Source organism: Curcuma longa, chromosome 10, assembly GCF_044706935.1.
Source record: "Curcuma longa cultivar G26 ecotype Majalengka, Jawa Barat chromosome 10, ITB_CL_G26_1.1, whole genome shotgun sequence".
Classification (NCBI taxonomy): Eukaryota; Viridiplantae; Streptophyta; class Magnoliopsida; order Zingiberales; family Zingiberaceae; genus Curcuma; species Curcuma longa.
Window position 1 is genome coordinate 1394478 of NC_133870.1, and position 24530 is coordinate 1419007.

The 24530-nt window shown below is 34.7% G+C and overlaps 1 protein-coding gene across 1 annotated transcript in view; it reads left to right on the forward strand.

The window, feature by feature from the left end:
* Positions 1-1681: 1681 nt before the first annotated feature.
* The window catches only part of LOC141836339 (ferric reduction oxidase 7, chloroplastic-like), a 29317-nt gene continuing 6468 nt past the window's right edge, over positions 1682-24530 (forward strand). The window contains exons 1-8 of the mRNA XM_074723806.1: positions 1682-1915; positions 1997-2087; positions 2171-2368; positions 3115-3349; positions 19200-19527; positions 20474-20744; positions 21044-21299; positions 21376-21817. Of these exons, the coding sequence (XP_074579907.1) occupies positions 1687-1915; positions 1997-2087; positions 2171-2368; positions 3115-3349; positions 19200-19527; positions 20474-20744; positions 21044-21299; positions 21376-21817 (2050 nt within the window). The 5' untranslated portion in view covers positions 1682-1686. The remainder of the gene's footprint in view (positions 1916-1996; positions 2088-2170; positions 2369-3114; positions 3350-19199; positions 19528-20473; positions 20745-21043; positions 21300-21375; positions 21818-24530) is intronic.

Sequence of the window (24530 nt, forward strand, 5' to 3'; positions counted from 1 at the left end):
GGTATGATAATATAACTAGTCTCTATAAAAGTTTTGTTTTTTTTTGTTTAATTTTTTTAGATAATTCTGTTAGAATTTTTATTAGAAAAGTTTATTATTTTATGAAAATAAGTCCTCTTATCTTCAGCAAGTCCTCTTATCAAACTATAAAAGGGGTATGATCGCATATATTAGACAAGTTTGAGGTTAATTCAATTTTAATTTTTAACAATATGCATTTCTTTTCCGATTTGAAATATTTTATGTCCATGTAATAATTTTGGATGAAATTACTACATGGAACTGAACTGGTCTAAATTTACAAACAAACACCCTTGTATGCTCCTAGACCTTCTAAAGTAGTTATATGCATTTGTTTTTTCAAATTTAGACTAGTTTAGCCCTTGTATCTATTTTAGCCACTACTAGTCTAAATTCATAAAAAAAGCATTCCTATGTATTCCATGAACCCTGTGAAGTTGTTATATGCTTCTTTTTTATCCAATTTAGATCAATTTATGATAATATAGTAGTTTTGTCCAAAACTACTATATGGACTTGAACTAGTTTAAACTCACAAACAAGTACTTCTATGTGTATGCTGCATCCTATGAAGTCATATGCATTTTTTTTTACTTTTGAATATTTTAGATTCATGTAACAATTTTTGTCAAAATTAAATTACCACATGGATAAAAACTAACCTAAAGTAACAAACAAACAATCATATGCGCCCCTTAGATCTTATAGATTCATTATATGCAATATTTTCCCAATTTAGAATTTTTTAGGTCGATGTAGAAATTTTGGACAGACCCTTGTACTAGTCTAAATTCACTAACAAGCACTCCTTGGCATTTGTTGTACCTTACGAAGTCATTATTTGCATTTCTTTTTTAATTTTGAATATTTTGAATTTATGTAACAATTTTAAATAATAATTATGGACAAAATTATTACATGTAGCTGAATTGATTTAAATTCACAAATAAACAGAACTATGCATTCCTTGTACCTACAAAGTCATTATATATTTTCTTTTCTAATTTTAAAAATTTTAGCTTCTTGTAGTAATTTTAGCAAAACTCCTATATACTAAAGAAGTAAAAAAGAATAACATGAGTGAGTAATTTAAAAATATAGGGTAGAAAGTGCTTTTGAATGAATAACTATTTAAAAACATATGCATGAAAATATAGAAGAAATAAAAAGAGAATTATTTGAAAAAAAAATTGAGAAAGTAGATTAGAGAAGAAATGAGAAAAGTGTTAGGAAGATAAAGCGATGTTTCATGTTTGCATGGAGAACAAATGAATTTGTAGGGAGACAAATTGTGCATTGGTTCATGGAATTAAAAGATTGCAGTAATACTATAACATCCTTTGATGGATATTAGGCTTGAGGTGGGTCAGAGTGTTAACTTAGTTTTATTTGAGAAATTGGATCTCAGAGTACACAGTTCGAAATAGTTATTTTAGAAGAGTATATTTGACAAAAAAAAAATATTGAGTAAGATATCTTTTAATAATAAATAAAAATACTCTTTAATGATTTAATAAAAATTAATTTTTACTCCCCCCTATTTTTACCAATCCCTTTCGCTAACGGTGCACCTGATTGAAACATATTTTATTCATCCTTTTGGGAGTATAAAATGGATGTTGAGCTCCGTCTCAAGAAGATGCTCAATTCAGAAGCACTACGTCCATGGCTGAACTCCAACCCCTCCTTGCAAAGGAGCAAAACCTTGTCGACCATGGAGGATCCAAGCCTACCTCCTTCCTTCTCTGTCTGGTCAGGCTTCTGTTCAAATCCCTCATGTGGTTCATCTTCATTCTCTGGATCGTTGGTATATTTTTCTTCCCCACCCAAACCGTCAAGGGTTTGTTCTCACGATGGACTAAATTAACCGAAAGCACCCTTTTTGGGATCACAGGCATAAGCATAACCTTCTTCTTCTCTTGGATTTGCCTTTGATGCAGATGATTTTTGCTTTAACAGATAGTATAAATTACAGGAAGTATCTTCCTTGGTTTCAGTGGACCGATCCTTGTCATCGGCCTTCTCGCGTTTGTCGATATAATTGCTTTCCCAAAAGACCAATTTGAGTACGCATATCAATTTTTTTGATTAAATTCACGTTGTACTTTTTCGAGATTGGGGAATCAATGATGGCTTTTTTGATTATCAGGAAGAATAGTGGGAAGTTACCCAGGTTTCGTCTTTGGACATTTCCGGTTATTGTGGACGGTCCTTTTGGTGTTCTTTCTGCTGCTGAGTTTATAGGGGTACTCTTGTTTTCAATTTATATTTTGTGGACAGTCACTGCTTATATCATCGAGAACCAGAGCACGGTTTCGATATTGCCCTTGCCATCAAATCTGAAACTGTATGTTAGCTTAACAGTTTTGTTTATGAGTGCAATTTTGTTTCATGTATAAATTCTTCGTTTTTTCTGATGGCTTATTTTTAGGTGTACACGTTTGTGTAAAGATTAAAATGGTTCTTATAATCCTCAAAGCTCAAGTTATTTGATAAGAATCTAATTTATGTATTGAATATCAAAAGGGCTAGATTAACTTCTTGCCTATTTTGAATCAGATTAATCTATATTTTGACTTTCTTGTGGGGATGATTGAAAGAGAGAACACTTGACCTAGTGGTTTATATGCGAATAAAACCATACAGGGATTTGAGAAACTATCAATAAAGAAATAATCATGGCTTTTGAACTGCTGTTCCATGTTCCAATTTATTTTTGAAGAATTGAATGGCTTATGATACACTCAATGCATATAATTGAACTCCTATTCGATGTTCCAATTTCTTGATCTAGTTGGGTACCCTTTTATGAGAAGCTACAAACTTTTTCAAGCATGTTACAGAAAGATAATTATTGGTGTAGAATTACATGATATAATTGAAGAGACCTAATTATGAGAAGCAAACAACCCTTAGAGACCTCTACTGTAATCATTTTGAAATAATTCTTAGTGACCTAATTATTTGTGTTCTTACGTAGTATGCAGTATCATTATACATTTCTATATATTTCGCTGTCTATTATTGTTAAATAGATTTATGCTAAATCAATGTGTTCTCACCTCTAATTTAGGAGTTTTTTCAAACTTATAGGTACTTTTTCTTGGAGATTACTGGTCATCAGTTCGGCTTAATAGGGTTGTTTTGCTTGGCATTTTTGTTTTTGCCAATTGCCAGGGGTTCCATTCTTCTCCGTTTAATAGACATCCCTTTTGAGCATGCTACTAGATACCATGTGTGGCTTGGACATCTCACAATGGCTATATTTACCATACATGGCCTCTTCTATGTGGTTGCATGGGCACTTGAAGGGCGCCTCCTACAGCAAGTGAGTTTGTCTATAGTGAATTTTTCACCTAACATCATTATAGCACCTATACATACTTTAGATACTGCTTTTATTGAATCCTTTATCACTATCAAAATTGTTATCTATTTGGGTGATGTTTGCTTCTTATGGAAAAGAGAATTTTACTTTGTTTGATAAAAATATAAGAAATAATCTAGCTTAAGGCATACCTAGCATAATGCCTATGTTGTTTTAAATAAAATACTTATTTAAGATAAGATTAGTCATTTATATATAGCAAGCCCTGTTTAGGGTTTCTTACTTATTTAGATAAGATTAGTATAACATCATGTTGAGTATAACAATGCAATTTTCTGCCATTCCCTGAATTTGACATGGTATTAATGTCACTCTTTTAGGATTTTCCAAAGAGATATTCCCATGAGGCACTGACCTAGCCCTTATCCTCCTAATCCTTTTATTGCCTTCCCTCTCATCCCTGTGTCTAACACATGTGGAGCTCCCCTAGGGATGAAAAATGACCTCCCGAGAATGTCATACAAGATAGCATCCTCACCTCTACTGATAATGAGCAACCTTGTCTCCATCATCTATATCTATTGACACTTTATTTTCTAGTGTTGTGGTACTGCTAAATTTCTTTCACCTCCAAAGTTGTTATGTTTTTTTGGATCTTAGATGGAAGACATGATTTTTGGTCCTTGCAAATGTTGACATGCTATCATAATAATGATAGCTTGTTGATATTAATTTTATTGCAAATTTGAAAGATTTTTCTTAACAAATCAAGTGCATGTATTGCATCAATAGCTATTGTTGGCATAATCATACCCTATGAAGTTTAAGTTAAGGGGAAGATTCGTGTTACAATCAGACCCTAGGAGATTTAAGGTGATGAGAAGATTGTTAGTGCAATCATGCCCTAAGTATGGATAAATTTGAGGTAATTGGCAAAAATTTCCGAATTTATGCTATTGTAATGAATGTCGAGCATCTAGATGGATGAACTTGATAGGAACTATAAGTGTAGATGTGGATGGAGTCCAAGTAGATCATAGTGACTAGATACTTGGTAGATGGAAGAAGTGTAAGTAGTCAAGATGACCATACTTGGCAAATAGAAGAATTCCAAGTAGGTTAACATGACTAGATACTTGGCAGACGATGAAGTTCAAGTAGCTCAAGGCTAATTAGATATTTTGCAGATTTAGTGTTGATACAAATGTAAGAGATCTTTGCTAAAAGAAGAAGTTTTGGAGGCAACCTCTTAACAAATTTATTGTGGAATAGGTAGTGCTTGGTTTGACAAGTGTTGAGGAAGAAACACATGTCTATGAAGATGTTGATTTAATGGTTCAACGATTCAAATCAGATTCAAAAGCAGAGAAAGAATCGAGGGAAGAGAATCATCAACATGAAGCCATGTGAGATGAGAGTACAAGTGAATGTGATTTTGGGTAGAATTTTTCTACTTAGGCATGTGCTCAAAAAAGGAATAGGTATTTTGGATCCAAGTCAATAAATAAACTCGAAGTCAAGTAGATTCAGTTGATTGATAGTTGAGTCAATCTAGTAGTCAATTGTAGATGATCTACTCAAGAACAAAAACATTATGTTTTAACTAGAGTTGATTGAACTAAAATTCAATTGATTCATGTTACTTGAGTTGAGTCAACCAGAATGATTGTGAATTGACTCAAGACTTGTTATTCTCAAGTTAAGGTTCATGGTGACAAGATTTGAGCGGAGTTACCTAGAGCCAAGTCATCAACAAATAGGTCACATTTAGGTGAGTTGATTAAGCATTAATCGAGTTGACTGAAGACATAATCGTCAGAAGAAAATGTTTAGGAATTACCTGGATGAGTCGACTAACAAAGGCTAGGGTAGACTGTTCTAAATTAGAGTCGACTAAAGACATAGTCGTTGGATGAAAAGGTTAGTGGTTATCTAGTTAAGTTGATCGATGCTTTTTAAAGTCAATTGATGTTGTTTTGAGTCAATTGATAAAGATTTAGTTGATTGGATGGACTTTAATTCAATTGAAGACAAAATAATTACTACAAATAAGTTTCAAATTTGGTGTTTCAGTCAACTATGAAGTAAATTTGGGTCAATTAAGTCTTGCAGATTGCAAGTGTAAATAAGGGAGTGAGACAACTTCAAACTTCATCAATTAGAAGCTCTCAGTCTTCATTCTCTTCTTTGTTCTTACTTCTCAGAAGTGTGCTTGACAACCTAAAGGAGAGGTTTCTCTAAAAAGGTTTATTTTCTTGTTTTTAGTTGTTTCTTTTGTGCTTTAATTTCCAAATTTTTATTAAGAGAGAAGCAAAGATTTTTGTATGAGGTTTCTCTACCTACTAGATAGAGAACTTTATCGTGTAAGGAATTTCAAGGGGTGACTTACCTTATGAGTCAATATGCCATAGAATAGAACTACGAATCTGAACTGCGTTAAAATCTTGATTCTTACCAAAAGTTCTTCAAGAAAAATTTATCATTGTAATCATGTCCCAAGTGGTTGTGTTTGACCTTGGGTTTTCATGGGTTTTGATGTTTGTGGAAAGGGTTTATGTTAGGTCTAACTAGATCTAATATGTGTGTGTTTGAGTGGTGTAGAGATTTGACAGAAAACTTTGTTGGTGTAATCATGTCCCAAGTGGTTGTGCCTTGGGTTTTCATGGGTTTTGATGTTTGTGGAAAGGGTTTATGTTAGGTCTAACTAGATATAATAAGTGTGTATTTGAGTTGTGTAGAGATTTTACTGAACACATCTTGAACTTGAAGAGATCATGACTCGATAAGGTCAAGTGATATTGATGGTGACTTGGTGCAACCAAAGCGACTCACTGAGTAACTTGGAGGTTCGTAGAGATCAAATAAGGTTGCATGAAATAATCAAGGGATCGCAGGACAAGAAGCACTGAGATGGTGATGGAGCAGTTCGTGGTGCATGACTTTGTTGGTGCAGGGAACACCAGATGATCGAACTTGAATTTTGATAATGGCAAAGGGTTCAAGTTAAGTTTGAGAAGTGATCTAATGAGCTAAATTGAGTGTGCAGGTAGCACAATGAAGTTCTAGTTGAGGCTAGGCAAAGGAAATCCTAGTTGCGGCTAGACAAAAGAAGTCATGATCTGGAGGATTGGGTGGAAGACCTGGTTTAGAGGACTGGGCAAGGAAGTCCTGGTAAGGAGGACTAGGTAGGAAGTCTTGGCAGATCAGAGCACCAGGCAAAAAGTATAGGCGGGTTTGGAGGACCGTCTAGCAGTGGAAGACCTGGGGGCTGAGGATCGAGGTTGAGCAAAAGTCCAACAGAGGTCTCGAGGGTCTAATTGGAAAAAGGTAAATTCTCCCGAGTGGAGTGGGTGAGGACATGTTCATGGTAAGGAAAACAGTAGACGTCGGTTTAACCTAGGATTTCACTGGAAACCTGAAGTCAAGACCAAACAGTTTGCAAAACTGTTATCCTTCCTGTTATATTTTGATTTTTGGACTAACTTGTAATGCAGAAAAGGAGGAGCTCTTAGAACTTTGTGTTCCAAGCGCCCTTATTTGGATCCAGGCGATTGGCTGGTCCAGGTGCCTGGATGGTATCCAGGCGATCGAACGTCAGTTGAACGGGCCAGCAAGGCAGATGAGATGGCAGAGTCCCAGTGGTTGGGACACCTCAACCTCTAGGCGCCCAGAGAGGTTCCAGGCGCCTGGATCTGGATAAGGCGTTGCAAAGTCAAAGTTGATCTGGCAACCTCCACGTCAGCATACAAACGTCTGAAAGGATACAAATACCCGGAAGATGCTGAGTCAGCATCGAAAGTAGATCGACAGGATGACGTGGAGGCGCCCGGAAGGACTTCTAGGCGCCCGGATCAGGCCTTATAAGCAGCTGCAAGGGGGAACCCTAGTATCAATTCAAGATGCTTCTACGACAACCTCCTACGTGCAAATCTTCGATCCAAAACATCGTCATAACGTAACGCATCGAGGAGCTACATCGACTACGTTGCAAATCATTACTACTTCTCAGTCGGTAAATTCTGTCTTAGCTTTTCTATACTTAAATTCTTAGGACGATATAAGTTTACCGATCCTAACTCATTTATAAAAGTGACAAACTCATTCTCATAAGAGGGGAATTATTATAGTGAATTGTCCGTCGGAAACGATCACTGATCATGGGTCTTGGAGTAACAGCCTGTGGCTGTGAACTAAGTAAAAACAAACATGTTCACTTTTATTCTTTTCTACTGCATTTTCTAATATCGTATAATCGTGTTTTACGCAAGATTTATTAAAAGAGTGAAAATGCGAAACAACGCTATTCACCCCGCTCTAGCGCTCTTACTCGATCCTACAATTGGTATCAGAGACAGGGGTGCTCGATTTTAGTGCAACCACTAATTGAGCGTTTTTCGATTTTATTTTTTGCTCTAAGTTTTCTATTTTCTTATTTTTTTTCACTACTAATCCAAGATCAAGTCTTGGTACATTCCTTTATTTTTTTGTGTGTGCAAGATAAATGCCCATTAGGAAGGCTATAGCATTGCCAGACCACCACTGTTTTCTAGGGAAGACTTCATCTACTGGAAGGGTAGAATGGAGTACCACCTTAAAACATAGTGGAAATGTGGATTGTGATCCAGACAGGAGTTCACAATTCCCACATATAACGATGGCATTCCACAACCATGTGTGCAACCATTCAAATGAAAATTGGGACGCAGCTACAAAGCTTAACCAAGGAAGAGCTTAACCGGGTTGGTCCACATAAGTGTGAAAGACTTATGGGACAAACTCATCGAGCTTCATGAAGGGACGTTAGACACTAAAGTGAGCAAGCACGACCTTCTGCTCAACAAATTATACAACATCAAGATGCAAGAAGGCGAATCCGCAAGTGGGCTACACGCACGGATTCAGGACCTGCTCAATGGACTTCATGTCATAGGACAACCCATGGAGAACCGAGACATAATAAGGTATGCACTGAAAGCATTCCCTACAAATACCTTGTGGGCATCAATGGTTGATGCGTATAAGGTCTCCATGGACCTTTCAAAAATTAAATTGGATGAACTCTTTTTTGAATTCTGAAGAAGAAAAAGTTGTACGAACAGACTAATGTCAATCCTGTCGAGGAAAGGGATTGCTCTTATTGCAAGTCTAAACGAAGGAAAGAAAATCTAGACGACAAACTGAAGAAGAGTCCGAAGACTCGTTCGGGTTCAGAAAGCAATGACGAAGTTGCTACCGAACTAGTTAATCTAGTTTGGAAGATGCTCAAAAAGAAGCGTGAAGTTCGGAGATCTGAAATGAAGAAGATGGTCCAAAAGGCAAGCATCAACTAAAATGCCAATCAACAAGACCGAACTCACCTACTACGGCTGCAAGGAGAAGGGGCATTTCAACACCGATTGCCTGAACCAAAAGAAGGAGCGCAAATCAAAGAAGAAAATGCTCAAGGCCACCTGGGATGAGTCTTTCTTAGAAGACTCAGAGGAGGAAGCAAACACAAGCTTTCTAGCTCTCCCAGCAAGAGAAGAAATTACGGAGAGATTGTTGGAGTATACTGAAAAGACTAGCTCTTTTGTATATAAACATTTCATGAAATAAAGGAATCATGTTTTGGTCAAATGGTTGCAATAGATTAGACTTGTAACATGTCCCATTAATTTACATTGTAGATAACATGGTGTCTGTGAGACACAGAAGATCATGATTATCAGCTCCTTGTAAATTATAAATTAAGGCTCACAACCAAGATGACTTTGGACAAACCATCGGGAACGGTTGTAGTGTAATTCAGTAACTGTCTATCTTGACTGTAGAATTACACTAGTACACTTTGTGTGTATTGAGTAGGACCATTGAGGTTGTTCAATTTACGCTGACTCATAAATTGAACAAGACCTCTGTTATTATACTTATGCACTCTTAATCCCGATATAATAAACGGGCGCATATATTTAGTAACTATCACTTTGATTTACCAAAGGGTGAGATCTTTCCGTCAGATCAAATATTCTCGGTAAGTTGGGTGATGTTACTATCTATATGGTGTGCCGTTAATTATAGAAGGAATCCGTGTCCCAGTAGGGCTGATGATGTCCCCTTGAAGAGCTCATAAGGATTGTCATGTCAAATCTTGCAAGTGGACTTAGTCCGACTGACAATAAGGATGAGTGGTACTATTCAAGGACATAGATGTCGATTATTGAGTTGTCAGTGAACTCAGATAATTGATGGACATACGATATCTTAAACACGGGGAGCAATGCATAAAATAATAAGAAGGAACCCATAACGTAATTTGGGGATTGGATTGGTAGTGCAATAATGATCCTCTAGTGGAATGGATCGTTATTGATGGATGTAGGTGTGTATTCGGAGTTGAATACGGGATCCGAAACCCATCAGAAGGCCAGATCCAATACCTCCTCGAGGTCCCTGCTGTAGCCTAAAGAAATCTCTAAAAGATGCAATCAAACGGATGAGATTAGTTCTCAGCCGTCGGATAAGATTTAACCGATGGATGAGATTGGTTCTCAACCGTAGGATGAGTTAGTGGATGAGATCAACTTGTATCCTTGGGATTAGATCAAGTTGCATCCAATGGATCAAAATAAATAAAGAGGATCAAAAGAGATTAAATTAGAACCGTTGGATGAGATCTAGTTGCGTCCGATGGACGAGATCTCTTCGGTTCGGTTTTAATTCTCTTTGGAAGCAAGAACCGGTTCACAAGGTGAACCGAACCCATCCCCTCTATAGCCCACGCCCAAGCATGATGATTTGTGGCCATTGGATCGAAGAGATCAAGTTATATTAAAGAAGATTATATTAGAACCATTAGATGAGATTAAGTTGCATCCGATGGATGAGATCTCCTTGGTTTGTTTTTATTTCTCTTAAATATAAAGATGGAAACAAATCCTCCTTGATGTGGCCGGCCACCTCTCTCTCCATGGATATGGAAATGTTTTTTTTAAAATAAAAACTGAAGGGGGACCGCCAAGCAATCAAAGGAAGAAATAATCAACGCCTATTCTTTTCCAGATTTGGAAGTTATTTATGGAAATTATCCAAATCAATCCCTTGAAGGGAGGGGGCGGGATTGGCTTGATTGGGGGCATGGGAGGCTATAAAAGAGAGGGGGAGGGGGCGGCCAAGAGAGACACAAGAATCAGAATAGCATACGAAATCTCTCCGATTTCGCAATTGCTCTAGTTTTCTTCTCCCTCTTGGCCGGCCACTTCTCTTCTTCTTCCTCTTTCTTTTGTGTTCTTCTCTTCTCCCTTTTGGTGGCCGAATATCCTTTTGGTGGTGGTGGCCGGATCCAAGGTGGAAGACAAGGAAGAACGAAGCTGCTTCAAGAAAGAAGAAAGGCGATCCAAGACTCCATCCGGCAGAGGTTGCAGTTCTTAGTTCTCGGAAGATCGTTGCCCACACAACGTCCGAGAAAGAGACAAGGAATACAGCAGAAGATTCCGAGGTTCAAACCGGGTTCAGGTATAATTTATTTTCCGCAGTTTTATACTTAGAACTGAATATGTAAAACCGTAGATAAGTAATTTAGAATCGGCGATCCTGTGGATCGATCGACTTAATCTTCTTTGAAGATTATGTCGATTGATCCGGGCGGGATAAAATTTTTGTCCTATGGGGTTCTATGCTTCTCGGAGCGGATAGAATCCGGAACATGGGACGAAGATCCAGAACGCCAACATAAGATCTATCTACTCTATAACTCCACAATGATCCAAACCAAGTATCTTATATATAGGAACAAAAAAATTTAGACCAAGGGATGTTGGATAGTGGATGCTCCAGACATATGACTAGAGACAAATCAAAATTCACAAAATTAAAGTTCAAGAATTTAGGATCCGTTGCTTTCGGAAACAACGAAAAACTTAAGGTAATCGGAACAGGTAACATTGAACTAGACTCAAACTTCATTATTCGCAAAGTACTTTTAATAGATTAATTTGAGTTCAATTTGTTAAGGATTAGTCAATTGTGTGATGTTGGATATTTGGTTAGGTTTACTAAAACAAAGTGCATAATTGAGAACATAAAGAATCCTAAAATCATACTTATGGGAATTATAAAAAATAACATATACAAAATTGACCTACCAAGCTTCTCAACTAAGTGTCTATTGACACAACAAGAGAAAATCAAGTTATGACATAGGAGACTAGGTCACACTCATATTAGACTCATTTCAAAGATGAGTCAAAATGAAGTTAATCACCTTAGAAAACATAATTTGTAATGTTTGTCAACAAGGTAAATAAACTAAGTCAACCCACAAAGTAACCAACCTAAACCAAACAAATTTCATACTTGAATTATTACACTTAGATCTCTTTAATTCACATGGGGCTAAGTCACTAAGCGAAAAATAATACTGCTTAGTAATAATAGATGACTACTCTAGGTATACTTGGGTAAAATTTTTAAAAACGAAGGATGAAACTTATGAAAAATTCACAAATTTATACAAACTTATAAAAAATAAAAAAGACCTAAAAATTAAAAGAATAAGAAGTAATCATGGTGGAGAGTTTGAAACTGCTAAATTTAATAAATTTTGTCAAGTTAATGAATACCACCATGAGTTTTCATGCCCTAGAACCCCATAACAAAATGGAATAGTTGAAAGAAAAAATAGAACTCTATAAGAAGCAACTAGGATAATATTAAATGAATACAAACCTAACTAATAAATTTTGGACTAAGGCAATAAACACAATCTGTTATATACAAAATAAAATATTAATTAGCAAACACCATAATAAAACACCCTATGAAATATATTATAACAAGATATCTAACTTGAATTACTTAAAAGTATTTGGATAGTACATATACTTAACATAAAAGATTACTTAAGGAAATTTGCACCAAAAACTACTAAAGGAATATTGCTAGGATATTCAACAACTAATGCTGCTTAGTAATAATAGATGACTACTCTAGGGCATATAGAGTTTATAATCAAAATACCCTAAAAGTTGAAAAACCACAAATATAATATTTGTTGAAGAAAATAACAATATAATCAACCTAATGAACAAATTAATAATCCACAAAATCAAGAAGAAGAAATTCAACCTAACACTATATCCGAACCAGAAGATAGGACTGACCCAAACCTAATCGAACCTGATACTACACGAGCACCTAAACTAAGAGCTAATCACCCACCTGATCAAATTTTGGGTGATCCGACACTGGCCTATAGAAAGATGAGCCAAATAGCACTAATATCCAACATTGAACCAAAGACTATAGAAGAAGCCTAACCTTGACTGGATAATAGCAATGCAAGAGGAACTAGCATAATTTAAAAGCAACCAAGTATGAGACTTAGTTCCCATGCCAGACAACAAATCTATCATAGAAACCAAATGGGTATTTAGAAATAAAACATATGAAAAAGGAGAAATTAAAAGAAACAAAGCTAGATTAGTAGCTAAAGGGTTTAGCCAAGTAGAGGGACTAGATTACGACGAAACCTATGCATCCGTAGCTAGACTTGATTCCATTAGAATGCTATTAGTTTACATGACTCATAAAGGATTCAAGCTCTACCAAATGGATATAAAATCCGCATTCTTAAACGGGTTCATTAAAGAAGAAGTCTATGTAGATCAACCTCTTGAGTTTGAAGATAAAGACTATCCAAATTATATTTTCAAACTCAATAAAGCCTTATGTGGGTGCAAACAAGCACCTAGGGCATGATATGAAAGACTATCAACATACCTAGTATCTAAAGACTTTAACCAAGGATAAATTAACCCCTTTTTATTTGTTAAGATTGTAAAAAAAGACTTCTTCATAACTCAAATTTATATAGACGATATTATTTTTGGTTCAATCAATACTAAATTTTTAAAAGAATTTATTGAACTAATGAAAAATGAGTTCAAGATGAGTTGAGTAAGTGAACTACATTTTTTCTTAAGATTACAGATAAAACAAACCAAAGATGGTGACTACATTTATCAAACTAAATATGTTAAGTAATTAATTAAGAAATTTAGTATGGAAAACTCAAAAGAAATAAAAACACCCATAGCAACAAACACCAATATTGATAGCAACCCAGAAGGAAAACAAGTAGACTTAAAGTACTATAAGAGTATAATAGACAGTCTACTATACTTAACAGCAAGTTGATCCGATATTTTATTTACAGTAGGTATGTGTGCTAGGTATCAATCAAATGCTAAGGAATCTAACATTAGTAAAAAAGGATACTTAACATTAGTAGGAAAAAGGATACTTAGATATGTTAAGGGAAACATAACCTTGTTTGGTTGGTTTAACTAAATTGTAGATCGAATGTGTGTACCTTGATCTACGGTTTTGAGAAAAAGAGTCTTAATCGATCAAGTGATCGATTAAGGAAGGATATAAGTAATCACTTTAACCTAGTAGGGTACTCTGACTTAGACTATGCTGTTGCAAACTAGATAGACAAATACAACTGGAGGATGTACCCCAACCAAACGCACCCGTAATCACTTTAACCTAGTAGGGTACTCTGACTTAGACTATGCTGTTGCAAACTAGATGTCTCCATGTCTAGTCAGCTGTTGTAGTAGAAAGCAATAGTATATTGCATTATTTATAGTAATATCTAAAGACTTTAACCAAGGACAAATTGACTTCTTTTTATTTGTTAAGGTCGTAGAAAAAGACTTCTTCATAGCTCAAAGTTATGTAAACGGTATTATTTTTGGTTCAACCAATACTAAATTTTTAAAAGAATTTGTTGAACTAATGAAAAATGAGTTCGAAATGAGTTGGATAAGTAAACTACATTTTTTCTTAGGATTATAGATAAAACAAACCAAAGATGGTAATTATATTTATTAAACTAAATATGCCAATGAATTAATTAAGAAATTTGGTATGAAAAACTCAAAAGAAATAAAAACACACATAGCAACAAACACCAATATTGATAGCAATCCAGAAGGAAAACAAGTAGACTTAAAGTACTATAGGAATATAATAGGCAGCTACTAAACTTGACAGCAAGTTGATCCGATATTTTATTTACAGTAGGTATGTGTGCTAGGTATCAATCAAATGCTAAGGAATCCCATTTAACATTAGTAAAAAGGATACTTATATATGTTAAGGGAATACAAAATGTAGGAATGTGGTACCCTAAGAGTAATCACTTTGACCTAGTAGGGAATCCCATTTAACATTAGTAAAAAGGATACTTAGATATGTTAAGGGAATACTAAATGTAGGAATGCGGTACTCTGACTCAGACTATGCTGGTTGCAAACTAGACAAAAAAATACAAGTGGAGGATGTCAGTTCCTTGGTCCATGTCCAGTTAGCTATTGTAGTAGAAAGCAACAGTGTGCTGTATTATCTACAATCGAAGCAGAGTACATAGCTATGGGAGAATGTATTGTATAATTACTTTGGATGATGCACACATTAACTGACTTCAACCTGAAATACCACAATACTAAAGTGTTGATTGATAATATCAATTCAATCAATTTGACTAAAAATATAATCCATCACTCTAGAACTAAACACATAGATGTCAAACACCATTTTGTTAGAGACCATGTTGCTAAGGGAGAGATTGCACTCAACTATGTTAAGTCCAAATCAAACTTAGATGATATCTTCACAAAATCCCTACCTGAATATGAGTTTAGCACACTCAAAAGGCAATTAGGAATGTGCTTGATAGACTAAGTAAAATTTATTTTGTGTTTCAAAACTTTTAATTTTTAAATTTACTACTACTTAGTTTTTCAAAAGTGTTTTCAAAATTTTATTTGTCTTTGATAAACTTAGTTTCAAATTTTGTATTTTCAAAAGTAAAAGGAATCTTTGGCCTTAGTCTAGGTACTCCCAATAAAAGTCATGCACCTATAGACTTAGGTTATTGCATCTCACAAAGCACATTAGATAACTTAATTGTGTATTGTGAAACCTAGAACGGTGTGAGATGCATAGGGTCAAAGCCTAGGTTTCAGATACTTATGTCCGTGCGTTAAATCAAAATTTGGGCTAAAAACAAAAATTATCGATCAAGTATTCCTACTTAGTGAAAGCTAACTGGAATGATACACTTAACTTGACTATCTTGATCAAATTACTATCTTTTGATAGTCAGCCAATACCAATAAGTTAGACATGTGCCTAAAGGATAAATTTTTTTAACTAAGTATTTTTTATACATTTATAAAAGACATGCTTGGACTGAAACTCAATTTTTCAGGTAATTGATATTTTATATTTTTTTTTACAAAAACACCACCCTTAAAATTTTAATAAATATTTTTGATTATGTCAAAGGGAGAGAGAATTGGTTAAGGTCAAGTTAAATTAAAAATTATTTTTGAACTGACTTAGAAATAAATTGTTTTTGAAATGACTTGGAAATAAATTATTTTTGAAAGGACTTAGAAATTTTTTCTAAATACTAAATATTGCCTTGGAATATTTTTCAAAGTGTATTTGATTGAAAATTTTCAAAATTGATATTTGCAAAATTATTTTAATACTTGTAAAATATTTTTTTTCTAAATATGACTTGAATGGTTTGTAACCAAATTGACCAAAATAAAAAACCATGTCAAGTTTAGGGGGAGAGGGAAAAGAAGTTTTTCTCAATTTTTTTTCTCTTCTCTAAGTAAACCTTAACTTCAAGGAGAGAATCTTGAATTAAGGGGGAGCCAAAAACTTTAACTTTCTATTGACTTGAAAATATGCTTTGATTGTTTTTGTTTACTTACATTTAAAGCAAATATTTTACTTAACTTAGAACCTAAGTTGTCATAATCAAAAAGGGAAGATTGTTGGTGCAGAGAACACTAGATGATCGAACTTAAGTTTTGATAATGACAAAAGATTCAAATTAAGTTTGAGAAGTGATTTAATGAGCTAAATTGAGTGTACAAGTATCACAGGAAAGTCCTAGTTGCAACTAGACAAAGAAAGTCCTGATCTAGAAGATTGGACGGAAGACCTGGTTTGGAGGAGTGGGCAAGGAAGTCCTGGTTAGGAGGACTGAGCAGGAAGTCTTGGCAGATTAGAGCACTAGGCAGGATGTCTAGGCTGGTTTAGAGGATCGGACATCTAGCAGTGGAAGAATTGTGGGCCGAGGATCGAGGCTGAGTAAAAGTCTAATAAGTCTGGACGATCTAGTTGGTAAAAGATAAATTCTCCCGAGTGAAATGGGTGAGGATGCGTTCCCGGCAAAGGGAACAATAAGCGTCGGTTTGACTTAGGGTTTCACTGAAAATCTGAAGTCAAGACCAAACAGTTTGCAAAATTATTATCCTTATCTTTGATTTTGGACTAACTTGTAATGCGGGAAAGGAAAGACTGAAACTTTGTGTTTTAGGTGCCCTTATTTGGTTCCAGACGATCGGATGATCCAGGTGCTTGGATGGTATCTAGGCAGTCGGACGTCAGCCGAACGGGCCAGTGAGACAGATGAAGTGGCAGAGTCCCAGTGGTCGAGACATCTTAGCCTCTAAGCGCTCGGAGAGGGTCTAGGCGCCCAGACCTGAATAAGGTATTGTGGATTCAAAATTGATCCGACAACCTCCACGTCAGCATACAGGCGTCCAAAAGGGATATAAGCGCCCGGAAGATGCCGAATCAGCACCGAAAGTCAATCGACGAGATGACGTGGAGGCGCCCAGAAGGACTTCTAGGCACCCGAATTAGGCCTTATAAGCAACTGCGAGGGGGAACCCTAATCTATTTAAGATGTTTCTACAACGACCTCTTGCGTGCAAATCTTCGATCCAAAACACCGTTGTAATGCCAAGGAGCAGCATCGACTACTGCACATCATTACGAAATTCTATCTAGCTTTCTGTACTTAAATTAGTAGGACGGTATAAGTTTACCGATCTTAACTTATTTGTAAAAGCGACTAACTCCTTCTCATAAGAGGGAAGTTATTATAGTGAATTGTCCGTCGGAAATGATCACTGATCGTGGATCTTGGAGTAGCAACCTGTGGTTGTGAACTAAGTAAAAACAAAAATGTTCAATTTTATTCTTTCCCTGCATTTTTGATATCGCATAAGTTGTATTTTACGTAAGATTTATTAAAAGAGTGAAAATGCGAAACAACGCTATTCACCCCCTCTAGCGTTTCTATTCGATCCTACAGACTTGACACACTAAGTTGGCAACTCAGTGGTTTAAGGTTCGTAAAGATCGAAAAATGATGATGTAAGATATCTGGCCTATGGATGACATCAAGGTACAACATTGACGATAGTTGGTGAAGGTGAACTATATAGATGAAGCATGAAATATGACACATGGAGCAAATCGATGGATAGTGCATCTAAGGGACGAAGAACCTAATAAGAAATGACTGTAATGACAAAGTTAATTTGCAGATGGTAAGCTTTGTTTGTGAGCTATGAAAGATGAGAGAATGTACTCTTAGGAGAGGGTATATCTCAACTTAGGAGAAACTTGATCATTAGGGTGATCGTACTCGGTCTCCATTCTACTAGAACTAAGTCCAAATAGAATCCCTATTGGGGGTTGATTCGACTAGACAATAGATTGATTTGTGGTGAGTTGACTAATGATAGGATCCAACCAACTGATGTTATAGCAAGAAAGTAGGAAGGAGCTTTTGATTGGATAAAGTTGCACTTTAGGTTGAATGACTCGAGCTATAGTGCCTCAAATGATTGATGGTGGAATCTAGTCCACTCATTTGTTGTTGGTAGATCCAGACTAAAGCCATTAGAGGAATTGAAATCAGCGATTGATTAGTTGAACAACAAGTTGAGATTGAAGAGGTATGAAGTCTATAAAAGGGAGCAAGGTGGTGTCTTGAACACAAGGCACAATAGTGATTGATTAGATCCTATTATGCCTTTCCATTGTATTCTCCTTGGCCTTCCTCTTAGTCTTCAAGTGTAACTTCATTTTGTTAGAGGTTTTTCTACAAAGGCTAAAGATAATGGACTTTCCGAGAGTGATTCATTAATGAGTCAGATCATGAAGTAGGAACGAGGGTTCCAAACCATATTATATGGTCGTGTTAGCATTGTGGTATGCTTGAATTCTTATGTATGTTTTATTCTATTGCTAATTGGTTCTGTGACCTTGCTAACCATTAGCAAGAGTAATATAAGAAGTACAATTGCTATTCAGCCCCCTTTAGATTATTCGACCGTCTTCACTATCCAGTCAAAGAAACTTATCCTTGAGGCTTTGGTATGTGTGATGAAAGGAAGGTACTAGCTTAAGGCTTAATGTTCAACACTTTTTCAAATAATGGCTAACAATTTACCACTATTTGGCAATCTCTAACTAGGAGAAGAACAATGAAGAAGAAAAAGCAAGTACAAGAGAAAAACTTGTATGAAATTTGTGCAAAGAAGATTTACAAGATACTTCAGATGCTAAAGGCTTGGATACAACACAGGATGTTTACATTTATACAAACACTACAACCACTATATAAATCCACTTTAATTTAATGCAATAACTATCAATATATATGGATCAGAATTGTCTATAAACATTAAGATTCATTAATCATCTTGTTTGAAGAACAGTGACAGAAAAGAAGACACTCCAACATGTCTTTCACACACTTCTAGTTTTCTTTTCAGTTATTTGGTTCATTTTCTCAAGCAGTCGGGATATGATCCTTGTAGCCATACGTAAATAGTTGTAGCCACTTTAACATTTTTCAACTCATGGTTTGCTTGTTCCGGTTTATTAAACCATAAATTTAACAACCAGCATAAGTTTTTGGAATTAATGTTCGTCAATAAATTCTTCAATTTCAATCAATTTAACACAAGATCAAATTGTGCTGCAGCTTCTGGAGTGGAAGGAAGTTGGTGTCGCCAATCTCCCAGGTGTTATTAGTCTGCTAGCTGGTTTGTTTATGTGGGTTACATCACTTCATCCCGTGAGGAAGAACTACTTTGAGCTCTTCTTTTACACTCATCAACTGTATGTGATCTTTGTTATATTCCTAGCCTTGCATGTCGGGGACTTCATTTTCAGCATAGCTGCTGCTGGAATTTTCCTTTTTGTACTGGATCGCTTTCTGAGATTCTGTCAATCAAGAACAAATGTGGATGTCCTTTCAGCAGTTTGCAGACCATGTGGAACTGTGGAACTTGTTTTGTCAAAACCAGCAAGTAAAATTCCTTAACTCCCTCTTAATTGTGAAGGTCATCATTAATCTCTGCTCTTCATATGAGAATACTCTTTCTCGGTCTAAAATATATATATATATATATATATATATATATATATATATATATATATATATATATATATAATTACTTTGAAATGCAGAGTAGGTTAATTCATTTAAGAGAATGAGGATGCATGGAATTGGATAGCATAGATGGAGTTTGAGAAATGATTAGCGAAGTGTTGATTAGTGATATACTGATATTGGGCTAAACCACAACTATGCAAGGAAGGGAGATGCTGCTTTACTTTTCCCTTTCAAATTGTGAAGAATGTTATCTTTTTCATTGTTCCAATAATTAGTCCAAACTGATAATATTTCTTGATCTAAACTAAATATCCTGAACTATTTCCTTATTAGATTGCAAAGTTTATCTTTTAAGAATATTATCAGTGGTTTAGATCGATTATACCTCTTTGCTGATCCAAATTAAATTAACAGCATTGAAAGAGGGCCATAAAAATGAGCCCAAATCACTTGCTCATGGACTCCTCTAGACTTAACAACCATAATATTATCCATCATTTCTGATATCTGTTAATTTGGATTGTTATAACTTTTGCCACTCAATAGGTTCCAAAGTCCACAGCCCAAAGTTTAATCCTAAAAATGACAAAGTGAAACTAATTCTACTATGACATTAGTTATTAGAAATCCACTAATTTGATGTCTAACCTCGTGCATAACATGCAGAAGGTTAAGTATGATAATAAACTATTTCTTGCTTAAATATAAAAGATAATAGATCTATTCATCTCAATTAGCCAACCATTGGCAATGTGTGACTAAATCTAACTGTTGTAATAATTTCCTCTAAAATTGATTGGTCTTATAGTCTTATTTGCTTTCCTGTGGTTTCCTAATGAGCACTTGGTTAAACTTTGCAGACCTTCGGTATAATGCACTAAGTTTTATTTTCCTTCAAGTTCGAGAGTTGTCATGGCTGCAATGGCATCCCTTCAGTGTTTCCTCCAGTCCAATGGATGGTAGATACCATCTGTCAATTCTTATAAAAGTTCTTGGTGAATGGACAGACAAACTGTGTTGCCTAATCATGGATTCACCGGAGCAACAACAAATTAACATTAACTCAAAAGCTAATAAGATAACTGCCTCTGTTGAAGGACCTTATGGTCATGAGGTACCATACCATTTGATGTAAGTCTCTCCTGTGACTTCCTGTGACAGATTAACATGAAATACCTCCTAGCGAATCCCAATTTTTAATTTTACCAAGCCTTGGTTTTACTAAATCCATAAACAATTTCCATGCCCTTGTAATTTTTTTTCAGAATGAAACAACAACGAATAAGTGCATAAAAGAAGGTAAAGAAAGACATTTTATATATACAATATCAAATACAAGCCCTTTGCAAAAGAAAACTAAAGAAGAAATTATTTGTAAATTGAGAACCGTTTACTGATTTTCACACAATTGACTACATACTAACTTCCAGGTACAAGAATCTTATCATGGTAGCTGGAGGAATTGGCATTTCACCATTTTTGGCTATTATAAGTGACATATGTCGACGAATCAATGAAGGCAAACCATGCCTCCCCCAAAATGTGCTTGTTATTTGGGCTGTAAAGAAGTCCAAGGAGCTTTCTCTTCTTTCAGTTCTTAATGAACAGTGTATTTCTTCATCTTGCTTTGACAAATTGCATCTGGATCTACTCGCTTATGTCACTCAAGAATCTGAACCTCCATTGGTACTACTTAGTCTATTGAACTGTTCTTTTTTCTTGGTGATTGTTCTACTTTCTATGTTCTACATCTTTATTTCAGGAAGAGGGCATTGTTCATGAAGATGTGAAGCCTGCCTCCATCTTCACTATCAATGGAAAGAACATGTCATGTTTGGTTGGCACAGGGAACACCTTTTGTTCTGCAATATACTATGCAGTATCTACACTTGGCTTCATTCTTCTATTTGGTTTGGTGGAAAAATACTACATAGGTCCTTTTGGAATTTATGCGTGGTGGTATCGTGGACTCTTGTTTACTCTATGCATGGTTGCTGGTGCTGTTGTTTTTGGAGGCATTGTTTTGTTCTTATGGAACCACTGGGAGAAGAATTCAGGTAATGCAAAGTGGATTGAAAGGGATGAGAACAAAAGCGTGTTGCATAATGAGGAAAGCACCCTACATAATGAGGAAGGCACCCTGCATAATGTCAATTTTACAAGCATGCTTTCTCTTCAATATGGATGCCGACCAGATTTCCATGGTAAGGTTTCTACTTCCTGCATGAGTAATACTTATGGATGTTAATTCTATAGTTCCATCAAACTACACTAAACACGTGCATAGACAAACTAAAGGAGACCTGTCACATGATGCAAAGGTCACCAAAGGATAAACCCTTTATTAAGCACATATACATACACTGGTTCCTTTCTTAACAGTAAAATTTTTTGAGATAATTAAATGATTAGTTTATCAATCTTAACATAATATTGATGTCTTATGTTGTTGTGCTTGGATTGGATCTGTCATCCAATCAGTTGGCCTACACTTGGGGACTTTCAAATTGTAAGAAAGAGTCTCTTATGAAGTACTTAGTGTAGGTTTTCTTCATATTATCTAGTCGTATATTTACTTGGTATTTGAGGTAGTCAGTTAACTTGTTTGTCTATAAATACGTAAGTTGTATTCTCTTCAATTAATAAGAAATATTTTTCTCCCAACTTAAATAATCAAAGTACAATTGTTGATTTTCTTAATGGTTTGAGCTTTTGAAGGATATCAATTTTAATCACATTTTATCTGAATAATTGATACATCACTATCATTCATAACACATATTCATTTTACATAAATAAAACACTATTTGGTAAATAATGAAGAATTTTACATAAATAAAACTAGATAGTATTGTAGTGGAGAAAAATTCATTTGAATGATTAGATGACCTAGTGATGTTGCAAAAGCTCAACATATGGACCTATGTGGATCCATCTACCTTAAAGATTCCAGATCGTGTAATGATTTTAATTGATTTTGTGCCACTAAAATTATATATCATCATGCCATATTTATCCATATTAACCCAAATATTTGGGATTTGCTAGATAAATCTTCTACCTTCCCTTTATTGAGCCCTTTGCAAGTCAATATCACTAATGACACTTAAATTAATTATTATTTTTATTACACTAATGAATATTTTATATGGCCTCCCTTCACCTTTTCATTTCCCACTTGAATACATTCAATTGTTCTAATTACAAAATCTATTGAACATCTTTAAAAATATTAGTATTATCTCAATCTATTTTCTTTAATCTTACAAAAAAAAATTTACAAACAAGATGATTTTAATAGAAGACATAAATGGACAATGTAGGAGTAAGAAATGAGAAATATGATAGAATGTATGGAGGTAATAATTTTACAACAAGAAATGATAAAGAAAAAGCTATATTAGATTTTATGATAGCATATAGACTTATAGTAATTAATACTTTTTCAAGAAGAGAGATGAACATTTGGTTACATTCAAAAGTGAAAATAATAAATCAAAATTTGACTTTTATATGGTCAGGAAAAGGGATAAAAAAATTTATAAAGATTGCAATGTCATTTCTAAAAAAAATTGAACCACCCAACATAAGTTAGTTGTGTTAGAGACACACCTCAAGCATAGTATCAATAGAAGAAAAATATGCATGGATCCTAGGATCAAGTGATGGAAGTTAAATGATGGAAAACAAGATATTATTATGGAGAGGGTAGGAGTATAAGTATTAGGAGAAATACATGTAGACTCAAATGTGACATGGAATTAGATGACATTAAATTTGAAAATGGTGGCTAAGAGCGTATTTGGTATCAAAAGGATGGGTACCACCAAATAAAGAATCTTAGTGGTGGAATGAGGAAGAAAAAGGGATGGAAAAATAAATAACTTATCAGTTATTGTACACTTGTAAGAATAAAGAAAACTTAAAAAAGTATGGTTAGCTAAGAAAGCAATAATAAAGCTAAGAATGAAACTTCGAATACTTATATCAATAATATGATACAAAAGAAGGAAAAATAAACATTTATAGAATATACAAAGTGAGAGAGATGAAAACAAGCGATCTTACTTAAATAAGATGCACTAAAAATAAATCCAATAGAGTACTGGTGAATGTGAGGAAATAAAGGAGCAATGGAAGAGGTATTTTTATTAACTTTTTAATGAAAGTTTAGGTGACCAACTTAGCTTAGGAAATTTAAGTAGGTTGGTGGAGTATAAAAATAAATTTTTATTAGAGAATTTAAATTTTAAAAGTAGAATGGGATATTAAATATGTTGCAAAATGGAAAAACGGTTGAACAAATGATATTTCAATAAAGGTATATAAGTGTCTAAGGAAGTAAGGTATTGAATGACTTACGAAGTTATTCAACCTGATATTGAAAATGAAGAAAATATTTAATCAGTGGAGGATAAGTACTCTAATCCCCCTATATAAAGATAAAGGAGACATATTAAATTATTTGAATTATAGGAGCATTAAGCTAATGAATCGTACCATAAAATTTTGGGAATGAGTGATAGAAAAAAAAGAGATTAAAGTGATTATAAATCAATTTGAATTTATGCTTGAAAGATCTATGACAGAAGTTATACATTTTTTCAAATAACTGATTAAAAAGTATTAGGAAAAAAAGTAAGAATTATACATGATTTCATTGAGTTAGAACAAACTTATAATAAAGTTTCGGGAGAAATTATATACTGCAAGTTCCCTATAAGGAAATTATAATAGAGTTCTGAGAGAATTCTACAAAAGAATAGTGTAACATGTAGCATATATTAAAATAATTAAGAATATATAAGAATGTAATGACAAGAGTGATGACTTCAGGTGGATTAATCGAAGAGTTATATCAAAGATCAGTTCTAAGTCCATATATTTTTACACTAGTCATGGATGAACTCACTAGAC